Source organism: Branchiostoma lanceolatum, chromosome 6 (assembly GCF_035083965.1).
Source record: "Branchiostoma lanceolatum isolate klBraLanc5 chromosome 6, klBraLanc5.hap2, whole genome shotgun sequence".
Lineage (NCBI taxonomy): Eukaryota > Metazoa > Chordata > Leptocardii > Amphioxiformes > Branchiostomatidae > Branchiostoma > Branchiostoma lanceolatum.
In genome coordinates, this window is record NC_089727.1 from 8,901,483 (window position 1) to 8,918,128 (window position 16,646).

At 42.8% G+C, this 16,646-nt stretch overlaps 3 protein-coding genes across 4 annotated transcripts; 2 read left to right on the top strand and 1 right to left on the bottom strand.

Moving 5' to 3' along the window:
- Nucleotides 1-675: 675 nt before the first annotated feature.
- LOC136436432 (uncharacterized) lies at nucleotides 676-3,126 on the bottom strand. The gene is made up of 3 exons (XM_066430418.1): nucleotides 3,017-3,126; nucleotides 2,084-2,240; nucleotides 676-1,189 (listed from the first exon to the last, which is right to left on the bottom strand). Exons 1-3 carry the CDS (start codon nucleotides 3,037-3,039, stop codon nucleotides 1,028-1,030), a joined length of 342 nt encoding a protein of 113 aa, XP_066286515.1. The 5' UTR covers nucleotides 3,040-3,126; the 3' UTR covers nucleotides 676-1,027.
- Nucleotides 3,053-8,732, top strand: LOC136436431 (4-hydroxybenzoate polyprenyltransferase, mitochondrial-like). 2 transcript variants are annotated; one of them, XM_066430416.1, is made up of 8 exons: nucleotides 3,053-3,162; nucleotides 3,689-4,178; nucleotides 4,480-4,646; nucleotides 5,250-5,371; nucleotides 5,999-6,084; nucleotides 6,324-6,457; nucleotides 7,158-7,346; nucleotides 8,001-8,732. In XM_066430416.1, the coding sequence occupies exons 2-8, from the start codon at nucleotides 3,701-3,703 to the stop codon at nucleotides 8,163-8,165; spliced, it is 1,341 nt and encodes a 446-aa protein (XP_066286513.1). In that variant the 5' UTR covers nucleotides 3,053-3,162; nucleotides 3,689-3,700; the 3' UTR covers nucleotides 8,166-8,732. The 2 variants fall into 2 exon arrangements, with proteins under 2 accessions (XP_066286513.1, XP_066286514.1); XM_066430417.1 differs by having other exon boundaries at nucleotides 3,093-3,205.
- A 1,427-nt stretch (nucleotides 8,733-10,159) lies between these two features.
- Nucleotides 10,160-15,009, top strand: LOC136436433 (UDP-glucuronosyltransferase 2C1-like). Its single transcript, XM_066430419.1, has 4 exons — nucleotides 10,160-12,401; nucleotides 12,540-12,759; nucleotides 13,109-13,328; nucleotides 13,635-15,009. The coding sequence occupies exons 1-4, from the start codon at nucleotides 11,535-11,537 to the stop codon at nucleotides 13,918-13,920; spliced, it is 1,593 nt and encodes a 530-aa protein (XP_066286516.1). The 5' UTR covers nucleotides 10,160-11,534; the 3' UTR covers nucleotides 13,921-15,009.
- The last annotated feature ends 1,637 nt before the right edge of the window (nucleotides 15,010-16,646 follow it).

A 16,646-nucleotide genomic window follows, 5' to 3' on the forward strand; every position in this document is an offset into this window, starting at 1 on the left:
TAGGTTGACATCCCTAGCACATGGAATTTAGTCTCTACCAGACTAACCGCGCCGGCTATAGGGAGAACATTTGCCGGAAGACGTAGGCCATGGAGGGTAACATTCGGACCCTATCTCCGTAGCCGACTCCCTTCATACAATTGACTCTATTTTGGCCAATTTCTACTATTTTCCTAGCGACCCGCGGAGGCTGGTAGAGCCTACATGGAAATAGGATTGGCCCGAAAGATGAATTTGTGGAAAGTTGACAACTCTTTTAATCTGCGACAAAATTTTGAGTTAAAATGTCTGCTGCGATAGTTTGTTTTCTATAACAAATGAACAAAGCACAGAGGCTTAATGGTTGTCTTAACATGCAACCAACTAAATGCGGAAAGCTGAATATTAAATAGAGAATCTGTTTTACATCCTACAGACATAACACTTAAGTCTGGTCACTACTGTCATTAAGGCACATTTCCTCAGCCTGTGTCTAACGATCTCTTGCTGATTGGGCCTAACCAGTCAGGCTACTTCTACACATAGTAACAGCTGATGCTTGCTTAGTATGTTTCCTTGGCTAGCTTTCTCCACTGACAGCTGATAACATAATCCTGAAATAAATCCTGAATAAATAAGACTTACAATTAGTGGCATAGGAAATGATTAGAATGATTGTTAACAGATAACTTGAACTTCATGTGTATCACAACACCATTACAAATTTTATTTGCAATTCAGATGGGATTACTAACGAGCTGTTTTAGGTGTCCAAGTTCGCAAAGAGTGTCCTTGACTTTGTGAGCGATGAGGCTATTAGTAGTGTTTATTTTGGTTCAGGTCCATCACTGGTCCACCGAAGGATAGGTTTTCTGTAACACTAACAGTTCAATGAATGACAAGAAATTCTGGAGGATCAACTTCTCTTGCTGCACCTCGTAAGAGGAGGAACGATGATGATGATGAACAGTTCAAAGTGATTTTCCCATTCAGTACTTGTCCCGTGTACATAGGTTCCCACTCCTTGTCCTTGTTTAAGGAATTCCAGCTAAGAATCTTCCTGTTTCTTAAGAATCCCTGCTTCTGTGAGTAACCGTTGAAGTTCCCCTGACTCATATAACTTGGCAGTCTCTGTTCCTCCTCCTATACTTTTCCCACTGATAAAAACGTTGGGTACTGTGCTGATCCCAGTCAGCTCCTTTAATGCATCCTGTTGGGAAAACCACAGAGAACACATTGAAAAGGATCCTTATATTGGCAAGTGTAAAATGTCTGTGTATCTTTTACAAACTAAATCATTCAATTGTTAACCATAATTATGCAGGCAGGAAAAGTTCTTGTGGCCATCATTGGTTGATTTGTTGACAGAATTACTTGGAACTTAAAAGTTTACAGACAAACCTGTACAAGTGCCCACCTCTACACAGGGACCACCTGGCCAAGGTGACCACTTTTTGGTGGTCCCTTAGATAATTTTTTCCATTGACATAAGCATTAAGAATCCTGTCTACAGTGACCACCTGTCCATGTAAAGACCAGATTTTCTCGGTCTCCTGAGAGGTCTTTTTGGGTAGTTTGGAAAATATTTCAGCTTTTCCCTTCTGGCCACCAATGTGACCGATAGCAACATACAATTAGAAACATGCACAAAACGTGTGGTGGTAAACTAGTAACACTTATCAAAGACATGATAATATAATGTCTTTGTACTTTGTACTGAAAGAATTTTTGAAAAGACTTTTCTTGGTATCTGCTTGAAGTGAGGAGAAAGTCCAGTGAAAACATCTTTGTAGGGAAGAAATGCCCAAGATGGAAGTGGTAAAAAGGTGAAACGGCCGACCTCAAACTTCAAGGATGAAACATGACGCTTTTTTCAGCAAGTAGCACAATGCAGCTTTGGTACAGCTTAAATTTGAAGCACACCAGGTCACCCCAACGCTTCTCAATAAGTGAGTTGGGTTCTGAGGTTTGATGCTATAAGCTGAAACGTCAGTAGCCCATAGGCCAGTAAAAGCATGAAGTCACCAAACTCTTGTTGAGACACGTTTTATGAAGACAACAACATGTTCTTTTGTTTAAGAAAACCAAACCATAACTTCCTTACCTGTACTTGAGGCCCGTCTTCTATGTGGTCCAGTTCTAAGACCTTGGGTTGTGCCACGCCCGCCTCACTCAACACGTCTTTAGCCATCATACAGAATGGACATGTGGACTTGGAGAACACCATCACACGGTGAGACGAGATGAGAGACTTCACAAGGCTTAGGGAAGAGAATAAAGAAACATATATCATTTTTATCTTTACCTTTGTGTTTGACTGTGTGTTTTGCTTGTGTAAACTGTGTGTCCATAGTTATTTGAATGCAGTAGAGTGGCTGTTTTCCACACTGACAAGAAGTTAGGTCAAAGTTCTGCAAAGGTCCCAGAATAGGTTATCTCACCTGCAATCATTTCCTGCTACATGTATATGCATGTCTGATGCCCCACGACACCCAGAATCAACAAGAAACCAGGATGATGAATACAACAAGAGATCACAAAAATTGAATATACTTGAGCTACAGGCTCTGAAAAGTTTACAGCGTGCACGAATGAGCACAGTTGAGTACATGGAACAATTGCAAATGCACCAAATGAGAGAAAGTGACACCAAGAGTATGTAAAACCAGAATAGGAGGTTTGAGTAAACCTCATTGATTACACATAAAACACAAGGACAAAAACAACACAAAAGCTTTATCTAATGAACCAGTCAACCACAGAGATAATCTACAGAGATAAGGTGAATATTCAAGGTGAATATACAAAGACTGAGAAGGTTTGATACGTTTGATCTCCTAATCCTATATTTCGGTGGGAGGGGTAAGGTAAGGAAAAACGGTCAATATTAAGTGTTTTCCTCGGGAACTAATACCCACTTGTCTTCCTGTCTGTGACATATATTTGTATTTATCAGAAAGAAACATTAAATGCTTGATGACAATGTCAAACAGGACGTAAAATCGTCGGCTTCGGTGAAACAACACGACAAACTCACCATCGGACACTGGAGGCCGCCATTTTGAGGTGAAAGGTGAAAGGTCAAGGGTCGTTCTTGTAGGTGGGGCAAGGTGCTGAAACCCGAACTAGGCATGTACATGTAGGCATGGTGGACTGGGAGTTGATATTGTAATCTAAACAAAGGTATGGCCGTTTGATTGAGTAGCTTTTGTAGGATTTCACTGAGGTATGTCCCAGTTTATGTTTGTATGTGTGTGCATGTGAGTGTGTGTGTGTGTGTGTGCGTGTGTGTGAATGTCATGTAGTGTATATGTGTGTATGTATGTGTGTGCGTATGTATGTGTGTGTGTATTTGTGTGTGTGTATGTGTGTGTATGTGTGTACTAGTATGTGTGTGTGTATGTGTGTGTGTATGTGAGATTGTGTGTATGTGTGTGTGTGTGTGTGCGTGCGTGCGTGCATGCGTGTGTCTACTACTATGTGTGCATGTGATGTGTGTGCCTGTGTGTCTGCATGCAAGTCTACTTCTGCAATTATAAACACTTCATCAGTGTTGCCATACAACCATGCACAGAGCTGTTAGTGGGGATGGGTTGCAAAACAGTATGGGTAAGGGTATGAAGTCTGCCATCTCTGTTGCCGTTTCCAAAACCCACCATGAACATTAACATTAATGTTATGATGATTTTTTTCTTGATGTTTATTACAGGTAACCTTGACAATGGCCTATATCATCCTGCCAAGACTTCTACACCCAGCTGTGCAATCTGCAAACAAGACCTTGACAGTGAACCAGTTTTCACAAAAATTCCTCTCAAATTCTATTTGCTACAACCCAATAGGAGCTTCCAAATGTCTGTCAAATGTCCAACACTTAAATACAAACAGCAAATACTCCAGAAATACACACAACTCTGTTCATGTATCGTCAGAGCACCTTCATGTTGAAATGTCATCTCTCTCAAGAACTCAACTTTGCAATTGCAAGAGGACAACAACAGCATTCCATTCTAAAGTATTCTTAGGAAGTCCACTGCAAAGTCCACATATATCCAGACTGGATTCATCTGGACTGTTTGTTCGTCCGTACGTGGGAGAAAGCAGACGACACTTTACGCTGAACCCCAGGAAGATCGTGGAACAAAGTCCTAAACATGTGCGGCCATATCTACAACTCATTCGATTTGACAAGCCCATAGGTAAGGTTGATTGAAAAGTTGTCTGCTTTTTCGAATATCACAGAACACATTGAAACTCAAATATACTGCAAACTCTTGATTTTCACAGTGCCTGCCTTGAATGTCTTCAACATTGGAGCCGAGCCAATCCAGATATCCTATTCTCCAAATATCCTATTACACAATTTCTGCCTTACATCTTGGCAGGCTGCCCAACCGCAGATACACATCAGCACACACTAACAAACAAGCACACAAACTGATCATGACTACAATACCTCCATTTTCACGGAGGTAGTGATTTTATGTAATGTCCCGTCAGGTTCTTGGCTGTTGTTCTGGCCGTGTGCCTGGAGTATCGGCATGGCGGCCACACCAGGACAGTTTCCTGACTTAGGTCTGCTGTTCCTGTTTGGTCTGGGATCTGTCATTATGAGGGGAGCAGGCTGTACCATCAATGATCTATGGGACAGGGATATAGACAAAAAGGTACTGTAATTCTTGTTTCTTTCACTGTAACTTTATGTTCCCTGTTTTCACGGTCACCTCTGTACCGTGAACTTATCATCACAGTGAAAAACCTGTTGTAATTATTTATGATTCTTTCACACATCTGTACATGTAAATCACTTGCCGCCACCTTGAAATTAAAGTTCAGTGAAAATGTCAATTTTTCTCACAATGAATTACAGTTACAAAAAAGCTGTCAGTATGCTGTTCTCATCATTTGTCGTATTTTACACAATGTTTACCTCCGTGAAAATGGAAGTTTTGTTCACTGTGTGTGTGTTTGTCTGTCTTGGTGTGTATCTGTAGTTATTTGAATGTTCTAACTTCTAGAGTGACCTGAGTGACGGACAGAATGTGAAGTTTGGCTTGGCCTGGGTCCAAAGTGGCATAGCTATATATAGACAGGAAAATTCATAGACAGATTAGCAAGAAATTCACAATAAGGAATAAAACAAGAAATTCATTAGAACTCTAAGTATTTCACTCAGATATATATGAGATCTTTCATTTCTTGTTGAGTCATGTTACAATGTTTTACAAGTGTGAGGTTTGTGTGCAAAAATAACATGTTCCTTTTGCTAGGTTGCTAGGACGCGGTCCCGCCCGATAGCCAGCGGTAAGATCAGCCCCCAAAATGCAATGCTGTTCCTGGGGGCACAGCTGAGTGTAGCGCTCTGCATCCTGCTGTCACTCAACTCATACAGGTAAGACAGCCCTGTTGGGTTGTGCTGTTTCTTGGGGGCTTAGCTGAGTGTAGTGTTATGCATCTTGCTATCTCTCAATTCCTACATGAAGACAGCCCTGTAAAGGTTGTGCTGTTCCTGGGGGCACAGCTGAGTGTCATGCATCTTGCTATATCTCAACTCCTACAGGTAAGAAAGCCATGTAAGGCTGTGCTGTTTCTTGGGGGCTTAGCTGAGTGTAGTGTTATGCATCTTGCTATCTCTCAATTCCTACATGTGAGACAGCCCTGTATATAAAGGGTGTGCTGTTCCTGGGGGCATAGCTGAGTGTGGTGCTATATGCATCTTGCTATATCTCAACTCCTACAGGTAAGAAAGCCATGTAAGGCTGTGCTGTTTCTTGGGGGCACAGCTGAGTGTAGTGTTATGCATCTTGCTATCTCTCAATTCCTACAGGTAAGAAAGCCATGTAAGGCTGTGCTGTTTCTTGGGGGCACAGCTGAGTGTAGTGTTATGCATCTTGCTATCTCTCAATTCCTACATGTAAGAAAGCCATGTAAGGCTGTGCTGTTTCTTAGGGGCACAGCTGAGTGTAGTGCTATGCATCTCATTGATGTCAACAACTAAAGAACTTTGTGTTTGTTCCAGTGTGCTCCTAGGATTCTCATCCATGCTGCTGGTCTCTACCTACCCACTGTTCAAAAGAGTCACCTACTGGCCACAGGTGGTACTGGGTGAGTCAGTTACATCAGGAACTTCGGAAGACTCAGTGGTTTGAAAATACAACTTTGAGATGGAGATGACCATAACATACATGTGTTTGGCTTTGTCTGTGAGAATCAACGAATATCTAAATGCCACCAATATCATATTTTCTATTAGATTTTGTAGTGTTGACTTTACTTTAGGCCAAGGTCTGATTGTTCAGGAAAAAAATGCAGGAAATGAAACTGATCACAGACTGCTTGTACAGGTCTGACTTTCAACTGGGGAGCGCTGCTGGGATGGGCCGCTGTGAAGGGGAGCTGTGATTGGTCGGTGGTGCTACCGCTGTATCTCGGAGCTGCGGCATGGACTATGGTGTACGATACCATATATGCACATCAGGTGAGATGATAGACTCATGGATCAATTGGGTGTTTCTGAGATTAAAGCAGAGCAAACTTAGAATTGAGAAGCCTACTTTACTGTAGAAATGCAACCCACCAGCAGTCATTTGGAAAGGCTTGTGTCCCTTCAGTTGCAGTTCCAATTTCAACTGCTAGATGGTGCCTTTACCTTGTAACAAAGGCTGGTTTGTCGCTACTATGTCTATGGATATAGACATTGTGTCAGGACAACTTAACATGATTACTGTCCTCTTTCTCCATCCACTGACTTCTTTGCTGCAACAACTGTAAATTAAGTACAGGATATTTGAATAAAAAGCATAGTACTTTTTAGTAGAGAAAATGTCCTTTTTGATTATGAATATATTATATACAGTCGTGTGCATGAATTTGCGTGAGTAACAGGAGCAACAGATCTCAGTCATAGCATGCCAAAGGTAAGGGCTGTCTTCAGCTTTAGATTTTTCCGTCCAACCTTTTGTTGGGGGGCCCATGTTGTTAATTTCCGTTGTCAGATCATCTGTTATTTCAAGCTGAAGAAAATACATTTTAATCTATTTCATGTCATCAAGTGCAGATTTTTGCGATAGATGGGTTGAATTGTTTGTCCCAAAAAAACAAATTTGGAGGGACTGGTTCTGGAGACAGCCCTTGGTCCAAATCTAACTGTAGAGGATTGTTCTCTGTCATCATTTCAGGACAAGGCTGATGACATCTTGATCGGCGTGAAGTCCACAGCCCTGAAGTTTGGGGATGACACACGGGCGTGGCTGTCTGGCTTCAGTGCAGCGATGGTGTCAGGACTGCTGCTCAGCGGGCTGATGTGTGAACAGACATGGCCGTACTATGCAGCTGTGGGCCTGACAGGTGCTCACCTGTACAACCAGGTGAATCAGTGTTTAACAGATAACAGATGCACACCTGTACAACCAGGTGAGTCAGTGTTTGATAGATAACAGGTGCACACCTGTACAACCAGGTGAGTCAGTACTGACTGGTGCGCACCTGTACAACCAGGTGAGTCAGCATTGACAGATGCACACCTGTACAACCAGGTGAGTCAGTGTTTGATAGATAACAGACTGGTGTGCACCTGTACAACCAGGTGAATCTGTAATTACAAGAAACTAGTCTACAACTGATAAAACAGGTGTGAAAACATGCAGCATTATCTGAATGGTTGCCTTCTCCAACTCCAACTACTGTATCACTAATGTCTTGGTAACTCAGTGCAATACTGTTGGTCATATATGTGGTAGTGAGTAGTGATTGGTTTATCTTTACCTCATATATGTACCACAACTCTTTTAGTGGATCCTTAAAATGTGCTATGGTAGGGGGCTTTTTAAACTCAAAAATGGTTTACATTGTCCAGTCCTTACGAGACTACAAGCCCTGCTAGAAGCATGCATATCAGAAATTGGGATCGGAATACATGCAGGCACATTGGAGATCAAATACATAGCCTACAGACTACCTGCACCAAAAACTTATCTGCAACAAAGGCAAGTCTGAAGTCTGATATTTCTCCTCTTCCATAGGTTGCGACTGCAAAGTTTGACAAGCCAGAGGACTGTTGGAAGAAGTTCAGCTCGAACAAGAGATTAGGCGCCATCATTTTTGCTGGTATTGTGGCAGGCACCCTACTGAAAGGTGCCAACGGTAACAAGGAAGAAAGCACAGATGTTGCCAACAAGAAACGATAAGGACTCAGACTGATGCGACCAGGAATTCATCAAGTACAATTCGTCAAACACAAGTTGGAAATTCGTTCAGAGTTTGAAGAAGAATAACTCAAGAAGGGCTTGACAGATTGTTGTGATATTTGGTATATAGCTAGATTGAGTAATGATTTACATAATTATATGATAATTATGCAAATCAGGAGCTAATTTGCATAATTAATGAGGAAAGTTTAGAGATCTGTGAATGGATAGGACTCTCAAATATGTATCATGCAACTGATAGAACTGACACAAGGCAAAACTAGTCTGGGTGTGGGCTTGAGTTAAACAGTAAATATGCAGCTACAGCGTCATTTCTGAAAATGTGGTATGAGTATTTACGGTTGACTTGAGGTTGTCCACTACTATTTGCCTGATAAAGGGAGAAATATTGCCTGATAGCAATGATGCAATTTATGCCATGAACAACTAAAAGGAGGACAAGATATGTAAAGTAATGTAGGTCTTGAAGTAATAGGAGACTTGGTCCGTCTTTTCCCGTGTTTATGAGGTTTTAAAACCTGTAATAGAGATGTGAAGGGACATGAATGAGTAAGGCTTTTTCTCTTGCTTGTGTTTTCACTATTCTAGATATTTCTACATAGAGGACGAAAATTTGCATTTTCAATAGATATATATATAATTATAGCACAATCCCCTTTAACTTTGCAGACAACGTTGTTTCTAGCAAGATTGAACAGCGCTAACTGATTCAGTCTGTTTTTGTCTCCAAGTTGGTGACACCTCCCTCGTACAATCCTGTTTTCTCCTCATTAAGAAATCTACTCCCAAAAAAGAGTTCGTAGACCTCATATCTCCATGAACTATTCTGTTTATGCAAATGACTTACACATTTACATTATATATGCTTGGTCATAAACACCTTTAACAAACTTACACATGTCACAATATTGACAGTCCTATTATTTACCACTTGGATGAATCATGGCACTTTTGCATTTATTATGCACATTAGTAATTTATTTGCATAATTGGTATCTGTTGATGCTCCACTTGCCATAAACTACACATGTTACATGTATTTGAGTCTTATGATTGAAAACACTGCAAATATAGATTTTCCTCATTAGTTATGCAAACTAAGTCCCAATTAGCATAATTTGCACTTCATTATGTACATCTCTGTCCAAGCTACCTGCCTACCAAATATCATGGAAATCCAACGTTCCTCTGTTCAGTTATTCTCCTTAGAAGGTTTTCACAATAACGCCACTGCAGTTCCAGAACAAGCTGCTAGGGGGCCCAAAACTACACCACTTCTTCATTACATCACAAGCTGCCACCATCTGCCACCAAAAAATCAAGACCATAGCATGTCCAGGTCAAAAGATAGAAAAAAATCAAGTTCTGCTGCAGTACCAAGGTCACATACCAGGGGGCCCAAAGTCGACCTTGAATTTCGGCTTCACAATACCCGCCGACATACCAAATATCATCGTCATCCATCAAGAGGTTCTTGGGTTCTTGAGTAGTCCGGAAACACACACACAGACAGACACACAGACACATCCAAAACAATATCTCCATTTTTCATGGAGATAACTAAGTTACGTACTAAGCGATGTGTTCATGAATGTAGGATGCGCTTCAAGGGGGCATGACTCCTCGTTCGGGCTTAGAAATCTACCCTTTTTATGTCAGCTCGTGTTTTGACAATTCAAAAAGGTAATTTTTCATGTTTGTAAAGGCGCCTGGACGTCTTTGGCAAAATGTTCATTGGCATATTTTGATATTCGTAAGAGAAGACGATGAGCCTCACAAGCACCAGGTGACCAGTCTTTCTATCACCCTTGTCTCTACCAGACTAACCGCGTCAGCTATAGAGAGAACATTTGCCGGGGGACTTTGGCCATGGAGGATAACATTCCCATCCGCCAGTTGCAATATTGGACCATATCTCCATATATATAATAGCCGACCCCCTTCATACAGTTGACTCTATTTGGCCAATTTTCCCAGCGACCCGCAGAGGCTAGTCTAGTGAATTACCCCGATATGCATAACGTAACATGACCTATTTACGTGCGGGAGTAGTCAACGTCCAGATTGGGTCATGTCCACATGTCGCGGTGTATTATGCCAAAGCCTGCTCTCATGAGAAACAAAGAACTCATAAGTATGATCCTCAGCCATCTCTCTCTATTATACAAAACATTTAAAAGGGTTTACGTCCAGCGACATAACAGAATAAGCTCCTGAACCAGTAACAACAAGTTGCACGGAAGCGTCATGCATGACGCATTTCATATGTAATTCAACACCGCGTATTCCATCATGTTTTTCTAAGTTACACGATAGCTAGTATCTTTTAAAAGTAGCTGACGTTAAACCTTTCTTTGATATGCAGACTATCCATAGTGATTCGAGGTTTGAAACTCTTGCCAGTTTTAGGAAGGTTTGATACAACCTAGCGACCCCCGCTCAGATGATACATTTTTGTACGACATCATAACATGGCCATGCGTTTATCACGTGAACGCCACGTGCTGCCGATTTCGGGGAAATTCACAATACAAAAATTGTTTTCTTCCGTCGCGTCGGGCAAGCGGACGGACAAACATAGTGACTTTACTGTCATTTGTCTGTAGACTACTTTCGACAGTTACTGTGTATTTTTTTCCGGTCTATGTTCTTCAAGCATAGCGCTAGAAGGGAAAATACTGAGGAGGACGATAAAGGGTAAGCCTAGCACAATTCTACACCATATACCCCAGTATATGCTCGTACGGCGTTAAACAGGCGGAGAAAAACTTACAGACCATGCATTTTCTTGTAAGAAGAGCTGATATTTCTACCCATGGGTTAAACATTTGGCTCTGTCCGCGCGGTTTCAGGATAAATAACATTTTGAATAAATCGGACGTAAACTGGTCATGTTACGTTACATCCCACGCCGAGCGCTTGGCAAAGTTGCTTTGGTTTCACGGGCGCGACCCGGCGATAATGACTTCGTGTGGAGAGAGCGACAACAGAGCGACTTCGATTTCTGTGACTTTGTGGAGGACTTTGAAACATTAGACGTGGAAGATCATCTCTCTAACGGCGAGAACCAAAGCACTGCTCATTGTGTACCAAGCCTGATTACTCAACGTTTTGGCCCCATGAAAACATCAGATACCTTCGGGTATGCCAGCTGTGATTGGTCTAAAAGCAACCATCTTCGTACAAACTGCCAATCGTATCTCTGCTTGTATGATGGTAAATTTGTTTTACAATTAAACCACTGACCTAGATACAGGGCAATTAGACCTAGTAGATCTATAGACTTTTTGACCTTTGATCACTCCTAAAAGCAGACCACAAATTTTGGACAGAATACAGCGCAGCAACATGGGAATTGTATCAAAGCTTCGATGTTGCGCCATTCCGCTAGTTTTCCTGGGATTTCTGATCAGACACAGGATCAGCGCAGAGAAGGTTCTGTTCGTACCTCCGCCAGTAGGCAACAGCCACTGGATGAATCAGGCCAAAATAGGCCTCGCTTTGGTGGACAAAGGTCATATCGTCACTGTGGTTATTTCAGAGAACATTGTAGAAAAACGGCGGGCAAAGTGGCCTGACTTTCAGTTTGAGACCTTCCAAGACCAGGGAACCCAGGCAAGGCTCAAGGAAGTACAAGACCAAGCAGTTTCCACGGCTGGAGAGTTGTCTCTCTTCAAAACAGGAAAAGTATTCTCTGCGTCCGAAGGTATCAAACAATACTGTTCCCTGTTGTTGGGTGACAGTGACCTGGTGGATAGACTGAGGACATCCCAGTACAGTGTTGTCATTTCTGACCCCATCTTTCCTTGCGGCGCTATTCTCTCAGCCCATCTAAACTTACGGGTACCCAACATCGCCGTTTGGCGTCTAGATTCTTTCGCCATTGACGTAAAAGCTACCGGTGTACCGCTCCCTCTGTCGTACGTGCCACATATTCTCACTGACTTTACCGATGATATGACATTTGTACAACGACTTCAGAACGTTGTCTTGTCTATTTCTTTTCAAATTATATCACGAATGTTAGCACGTATCATGTATGACGAACTGGTCCGTACGTACATCGGCGAGGAAGAAACTATACAGACCGTGACGTCACTTACGGACTTGTGGCTTTATCGAACCGACAATGTGCTGGATTTTCCTCGCCCCAGCATGCCCAACATGGTTCAGATCGGAGGACTGAATGTCGCTGTGCTCAACCCCCTACCTGAGGTGAGTTCTTTTATTACTCACGGGTAGCAAATCAATAGGAACTGTCGGCAATAAAGCTTTGTTCAAACGTAAACTTGATATTGGTGGACGTCGATTGAGATAAAGAAAGTTTACTACCGATTATTTATCTTTCTACAGGACATAGAAGCGTTTGTCCAGAGCGCCGGAGACGATGGAGTGATTGTGGTCAGTTTCGGGTCGATGGTTAAGATGATGCCGAAGGAGAGGAAAGAAGTCTTCGCGGCAGTCTTCGCCCGACTCCGACAGAAGGTGGTGTGGCGGTACGTGGGAGAGAAGCCGACCGGTCTGGGCAACAACACCAAACTACTGGCCTGGCTGCCTCAGAACGACTTGCTGGGTAAGATTAATACTCTTATCCTAAGACCAATGAAACACTGGGAAGTAGAAAATCTGGAATCAATTCAAAGTCAAGTAATAATAGGAATACAGCAGTAGATATAGGGCTTCCTTGTATCATTTAAAAATGACTATCTAAGACAAGAGCACTAAGCATTAAAGAGATTCTGTGTCTGTAATCATCTTCTACTCACTGACAGGTTATTGTCTCCCCCTTCTTTTTCTGCCTTGCTATATGCATATATGTAGAGAGCCTAGCGAGAGAGACAATAACCTGAGAGAAAGAGAGAGAGAGAACATCACAGGTGACGTTCGTTGCTTGTAACTTGCTGTATATGTTATACTTATAGCCCACTCAAAGACCCGAGCTTTTATCACTCACGCTGGGTCGAACGGACTGTACGAGGCCCTGCACCACGGCGTGCCCATGGTCTGTCTGCCGCTGTTCGGGGATCAGCCCGCCAACGCCGCCCGGATGGTGGCCAGGGGACTGGGGGTGAAGTTGGACTTCAGCACGGTCACCGCCGAACAGTTGTACCAGGCCATTCTTCATGTTGTCACCAACAACAGGTACTGAGGGTGTCGTTTGCATCATATACGATTTGGTACACATTAAACCATCTTAACAGTGTACTTTCAAGTTTAGATGTGGCGTGGAAGAGTTTGAGTTCAAAATTGATGATAGTACAGTTTCACACACACACACACACACACACACACACACACACACACACACACACACACACACACACACACACACACACACACACACACACACACACACACACACACAAAAGAATCCCCCAAAAAACGCGAACACGTGAAACCGTTCTTCATCATGAGTCATTTTGGTCCGATATATTTTCTACTTCACAGCTACCAGGAGACCGCAGCCCGCCTGTCCCGCCTGCACCGTGACCAGCCCCAGTCACCCATGGAGCGGACTGTCTGGTGGATAGAATACGTCATCAAACATGGCCGACTACCCCATCTCCGCGCACGCGCCGTGGAGCTGCCATTGTACCAGTACTACCTGTTGGACGTGGCTGTGTTCCTGTTGGCTGTCTGTTCAGCTGTCCTGGGTACCGTGTGGTGCAGCTGTTCGTTCTTCTGTAGGAACATTTTCTGTAAAAGTGGCGGCCGAAAGCAGAAGCATCAGTAGACACATGGTAACAATGTATCTGATTCACACCATGGCATGGTATAATGACACTTAGGGTCACTTAGATACACGTGGAAGTATGCAAAGAAGCGCTAAGTGATAAGATGACTTATAAACCGTTAGATTTTTCTGTATACGCAGCAAATAGACCACAGGCGGTAGGCAAAGGTATTATCGTTGAAGTTCCGATCGTGACGAAGTACTCGGCGCGGGGATCACCCGTGCCGAGCTTCCGAGCGAGACCCGAAGTGATGCCGAAGGCACGAGCGGGGGGTTCGGAGAGCCGAATAGGGTTCGGCGGAGCCGGACAGCGAGCCCCGTAGGGGCGAGCGAACGGTAGGAAACGACCTTTTAAATATCGCAAATTTCTGCTAAATTTCGTAATTCAGCTCACAACATTAAAACGATTCATCATCGTCGAGACATTTACTACCAATCTACAGTATCTTGCGGGCCTAAAAGTTGTTTACATCAAAAATATACGGCATTTTGTATTGTCGGAATTTGCTCGATTTCCGTCTCACAGCGTTACCAGCAGTACCGCTCCTGCCGCAGCACGCCGCTGCTACACAACATGATGACATAACGGGATCCAATCAGAGCTAGGAAAATTTGACACATGACCCACAGTTCCCGCCAAAGTTTTATTCCTGTGACGTTTCATCTCATCTGAAGCTCATGTTGTGGCATATTTGCCCACCGCCCCCTCCCCACAATCATGCGCCGATTCGAAAATGTCAAACCTCGTCATGATCGGCAGTTGATTTACCAAAATGCTGCAACAGTCGGATATTACGTTACACTAGCCATATATATTTTCTGAACGACCGATACGTTTGTATTCGGTAAACTTGCATCTGTTTCACCAAGGAGGTTTTACATAGAAGGAGAGTGGAGATTCAAAGTCGCGTCAAGGCCTAGGTGTGAATTACTAGTCTCTACCAGACTAACCGCGTCGGCTATAGAGAGAACATTTGCCGGGGGACTTTGGCCATGGAGGATAACATTCCCATCCGCAGTTGCAATATTGGACCCTATCTCCATAGCCGACCCCCTTCATACAGTTGACTCTATTTGGCCAATTTCTACTATTTTAGAAACGCATTAAAAACGCTGCATGGGTGTAAACAACCGCCTGTCGGCAGCAAAAAGACCTCGGACCTACATAATGTTTATATTTTTTCACATCTACAGGATCTGCCCAACACAACCATGTAGTTATTTCGTGCACAGCAAATTGTCAGCGAGCGCTGTGGCTTTCGAAACATTGACCATTTTTTGGTCAGTATATTTGTGCGTGTATCATTGACGGTTCACCTGGAACCAACTAGATATTTACATCACCTGATAGCCCATTTCCTCACCTTTAAATTGATACCAAAGTTCCTTGGATAATTTTATGGGAACCGGTTTTGCCCCAAAAAAAACTAACAAGAGGTCAATAGACCTCTTTCCAGTTACGGCGGCCATTTTGAATTCCCTGGGGTCAGCTGGGGGTCATGCACCAAAGTGAGGCTTAGGTTGGGAAACACCGGCCAGGATGGGAAACACCAGTATGATATAGCATAGGTATTCCATCCCGGGTGGTACATTTTGCGCCTCTAATGTGAAATGCTGTGGTACATGCACCTGGCATATTGTTGAGGAAATTTGGACTTGATTTTAGCTAAATTCCAATTCATTTTTCATACTTTTTGATGAGTGAGTTCAGAACATTTAGTGTCAGTGCTTATATCCCCTATTTGTACTTTGCATAGATTGGACCGCGTGAAATCCCACAAAAATTGATTTCCTTTTGAATTGGGAAGAAATCAAAGTTTGTTGGCTGTTCTAAACGTTCAGTGTCTTCGAAATTTTATCATTTTTGCCTGTTGGGGCGGCAGTGTAGTAGTGGTTTCTATAATATTTTTCACTCTAGCCCGTTCTTTGTTTATAACACTTTGCCCCCATAACCGTTACATACTGTTAAATTTCTATCTAGTAGACAAAGATCTTAAACCATAATTTGCTTTAAGCAAGGTTTAAGTGAAAATATATTTTAATCTCAAACCAGCATATGCATGTTATTGTTAGGCATAAACACCTGGTGTGTGGGTCGATCCAGCTTGCAAGTGCACCAGGCCTTCATACAGTGGTATACATATAGAATTAAGATTTTTGCCATGCAAATCTCAGAAATGCATATCAGTGTTTGCATTGATATTGTATATCCATTTTTACTTTGCATAGGTGACGGTATGCTGTAATAGCTGATCACTAGTAGGATTAGACCCTAGAAAACATGAAAATACCCAGCTGGCATCCTTGAGGGTAGTAAGTTATTTGCTGACTTTCCCGGGAGCTCTATCTAGAGACACCTCAATTTACATGGAAGACCTTAGTGCGGCCATGGCAGATAGACTGGTGTGGTCGGAAGTTGTGCATGGACTTGCCCCGTCCCCCCCGGGGGTCGACCGATGATGATGATGATGATATTTGTAGAAATACATTTTCGGACAATGTCTGGATGCCAAGATCCATTCTGCAAACTAAGAACTCAGTGGGGAAGGCAAGGTACGTATCCGTACTGGGTGCGCCCCTTGCTTACCAGTATGTCAGTTTGCCCCGATGATATTTAGTTATAGCGACATAAAAGTACACAAAAAGTTGAGTCCAGATTATTGTTGGCTGAAATTTAGCAGATTATTTTTCCTGCTAAATTGACAATTTCTGCATTTCTGAGATTG

Coding starts and splice junctions, on each gene's coding strand:
- LOC136436432 (XM_066430418.1), bottom strand. CDS start 3,039: ATGGCGGCCTCCAGTGTCCGATG. Junction 2,241..3,016: donor GCGGCCTCCAGTGTCCGATG/GTGAGTTTGTCG, acceptor CTCTTCCCTAAG/CCTTGTGAAGTCTCTCATCT. Junction 1,190..2,083: donor AAGACGGGCCTCAAGTACAG/GTAAGGAAGTTA, acceptor TTTTCCCAACAG/GATGCATTAAAGGAGCTGAC.
- LOC136436431 (XM_066430416.1), top strand. CDS start 3,701: ATGGCCTATATCATCCTGCCAAGACTTCTACACCCAGCTGTGCAATCT. Junction 4,647..5,249: donor ACAGGGATATAGACAAAAAG/GTACTGTAATTC, acceptor TCCTTTTGCTAG/GTTGCTAGGACGCGGTCCCG. Junction 5,372..5,998: donor CTGTCACTCAACTCATACAG/GTAAGACAGCCC, acceptor TGTTTGTTCCAG/TGTGCTCCTAGGATTCTCAT.
- LOC136436433 (XM_066430419.1), top strand. CDS start 11,535: ATGGGAATTGTATCAAAGCTTCGATGTTGCGCCATTCCGCTAGTTTTC. Junction 12,760..13,108: donor GCCTCAGAACGACTTGCTGG/GTAAGATTAATA, acceptor TTATACTTATAG/CCCACTCAAAGACCCGAGCT. Junction 13,329..13,634: donor CATGTTGTCACCAACAACAG/GTACTGAGGGTG, acceptor TCTACTTCACAG/CTACCAGGAGACCGCAGCCC.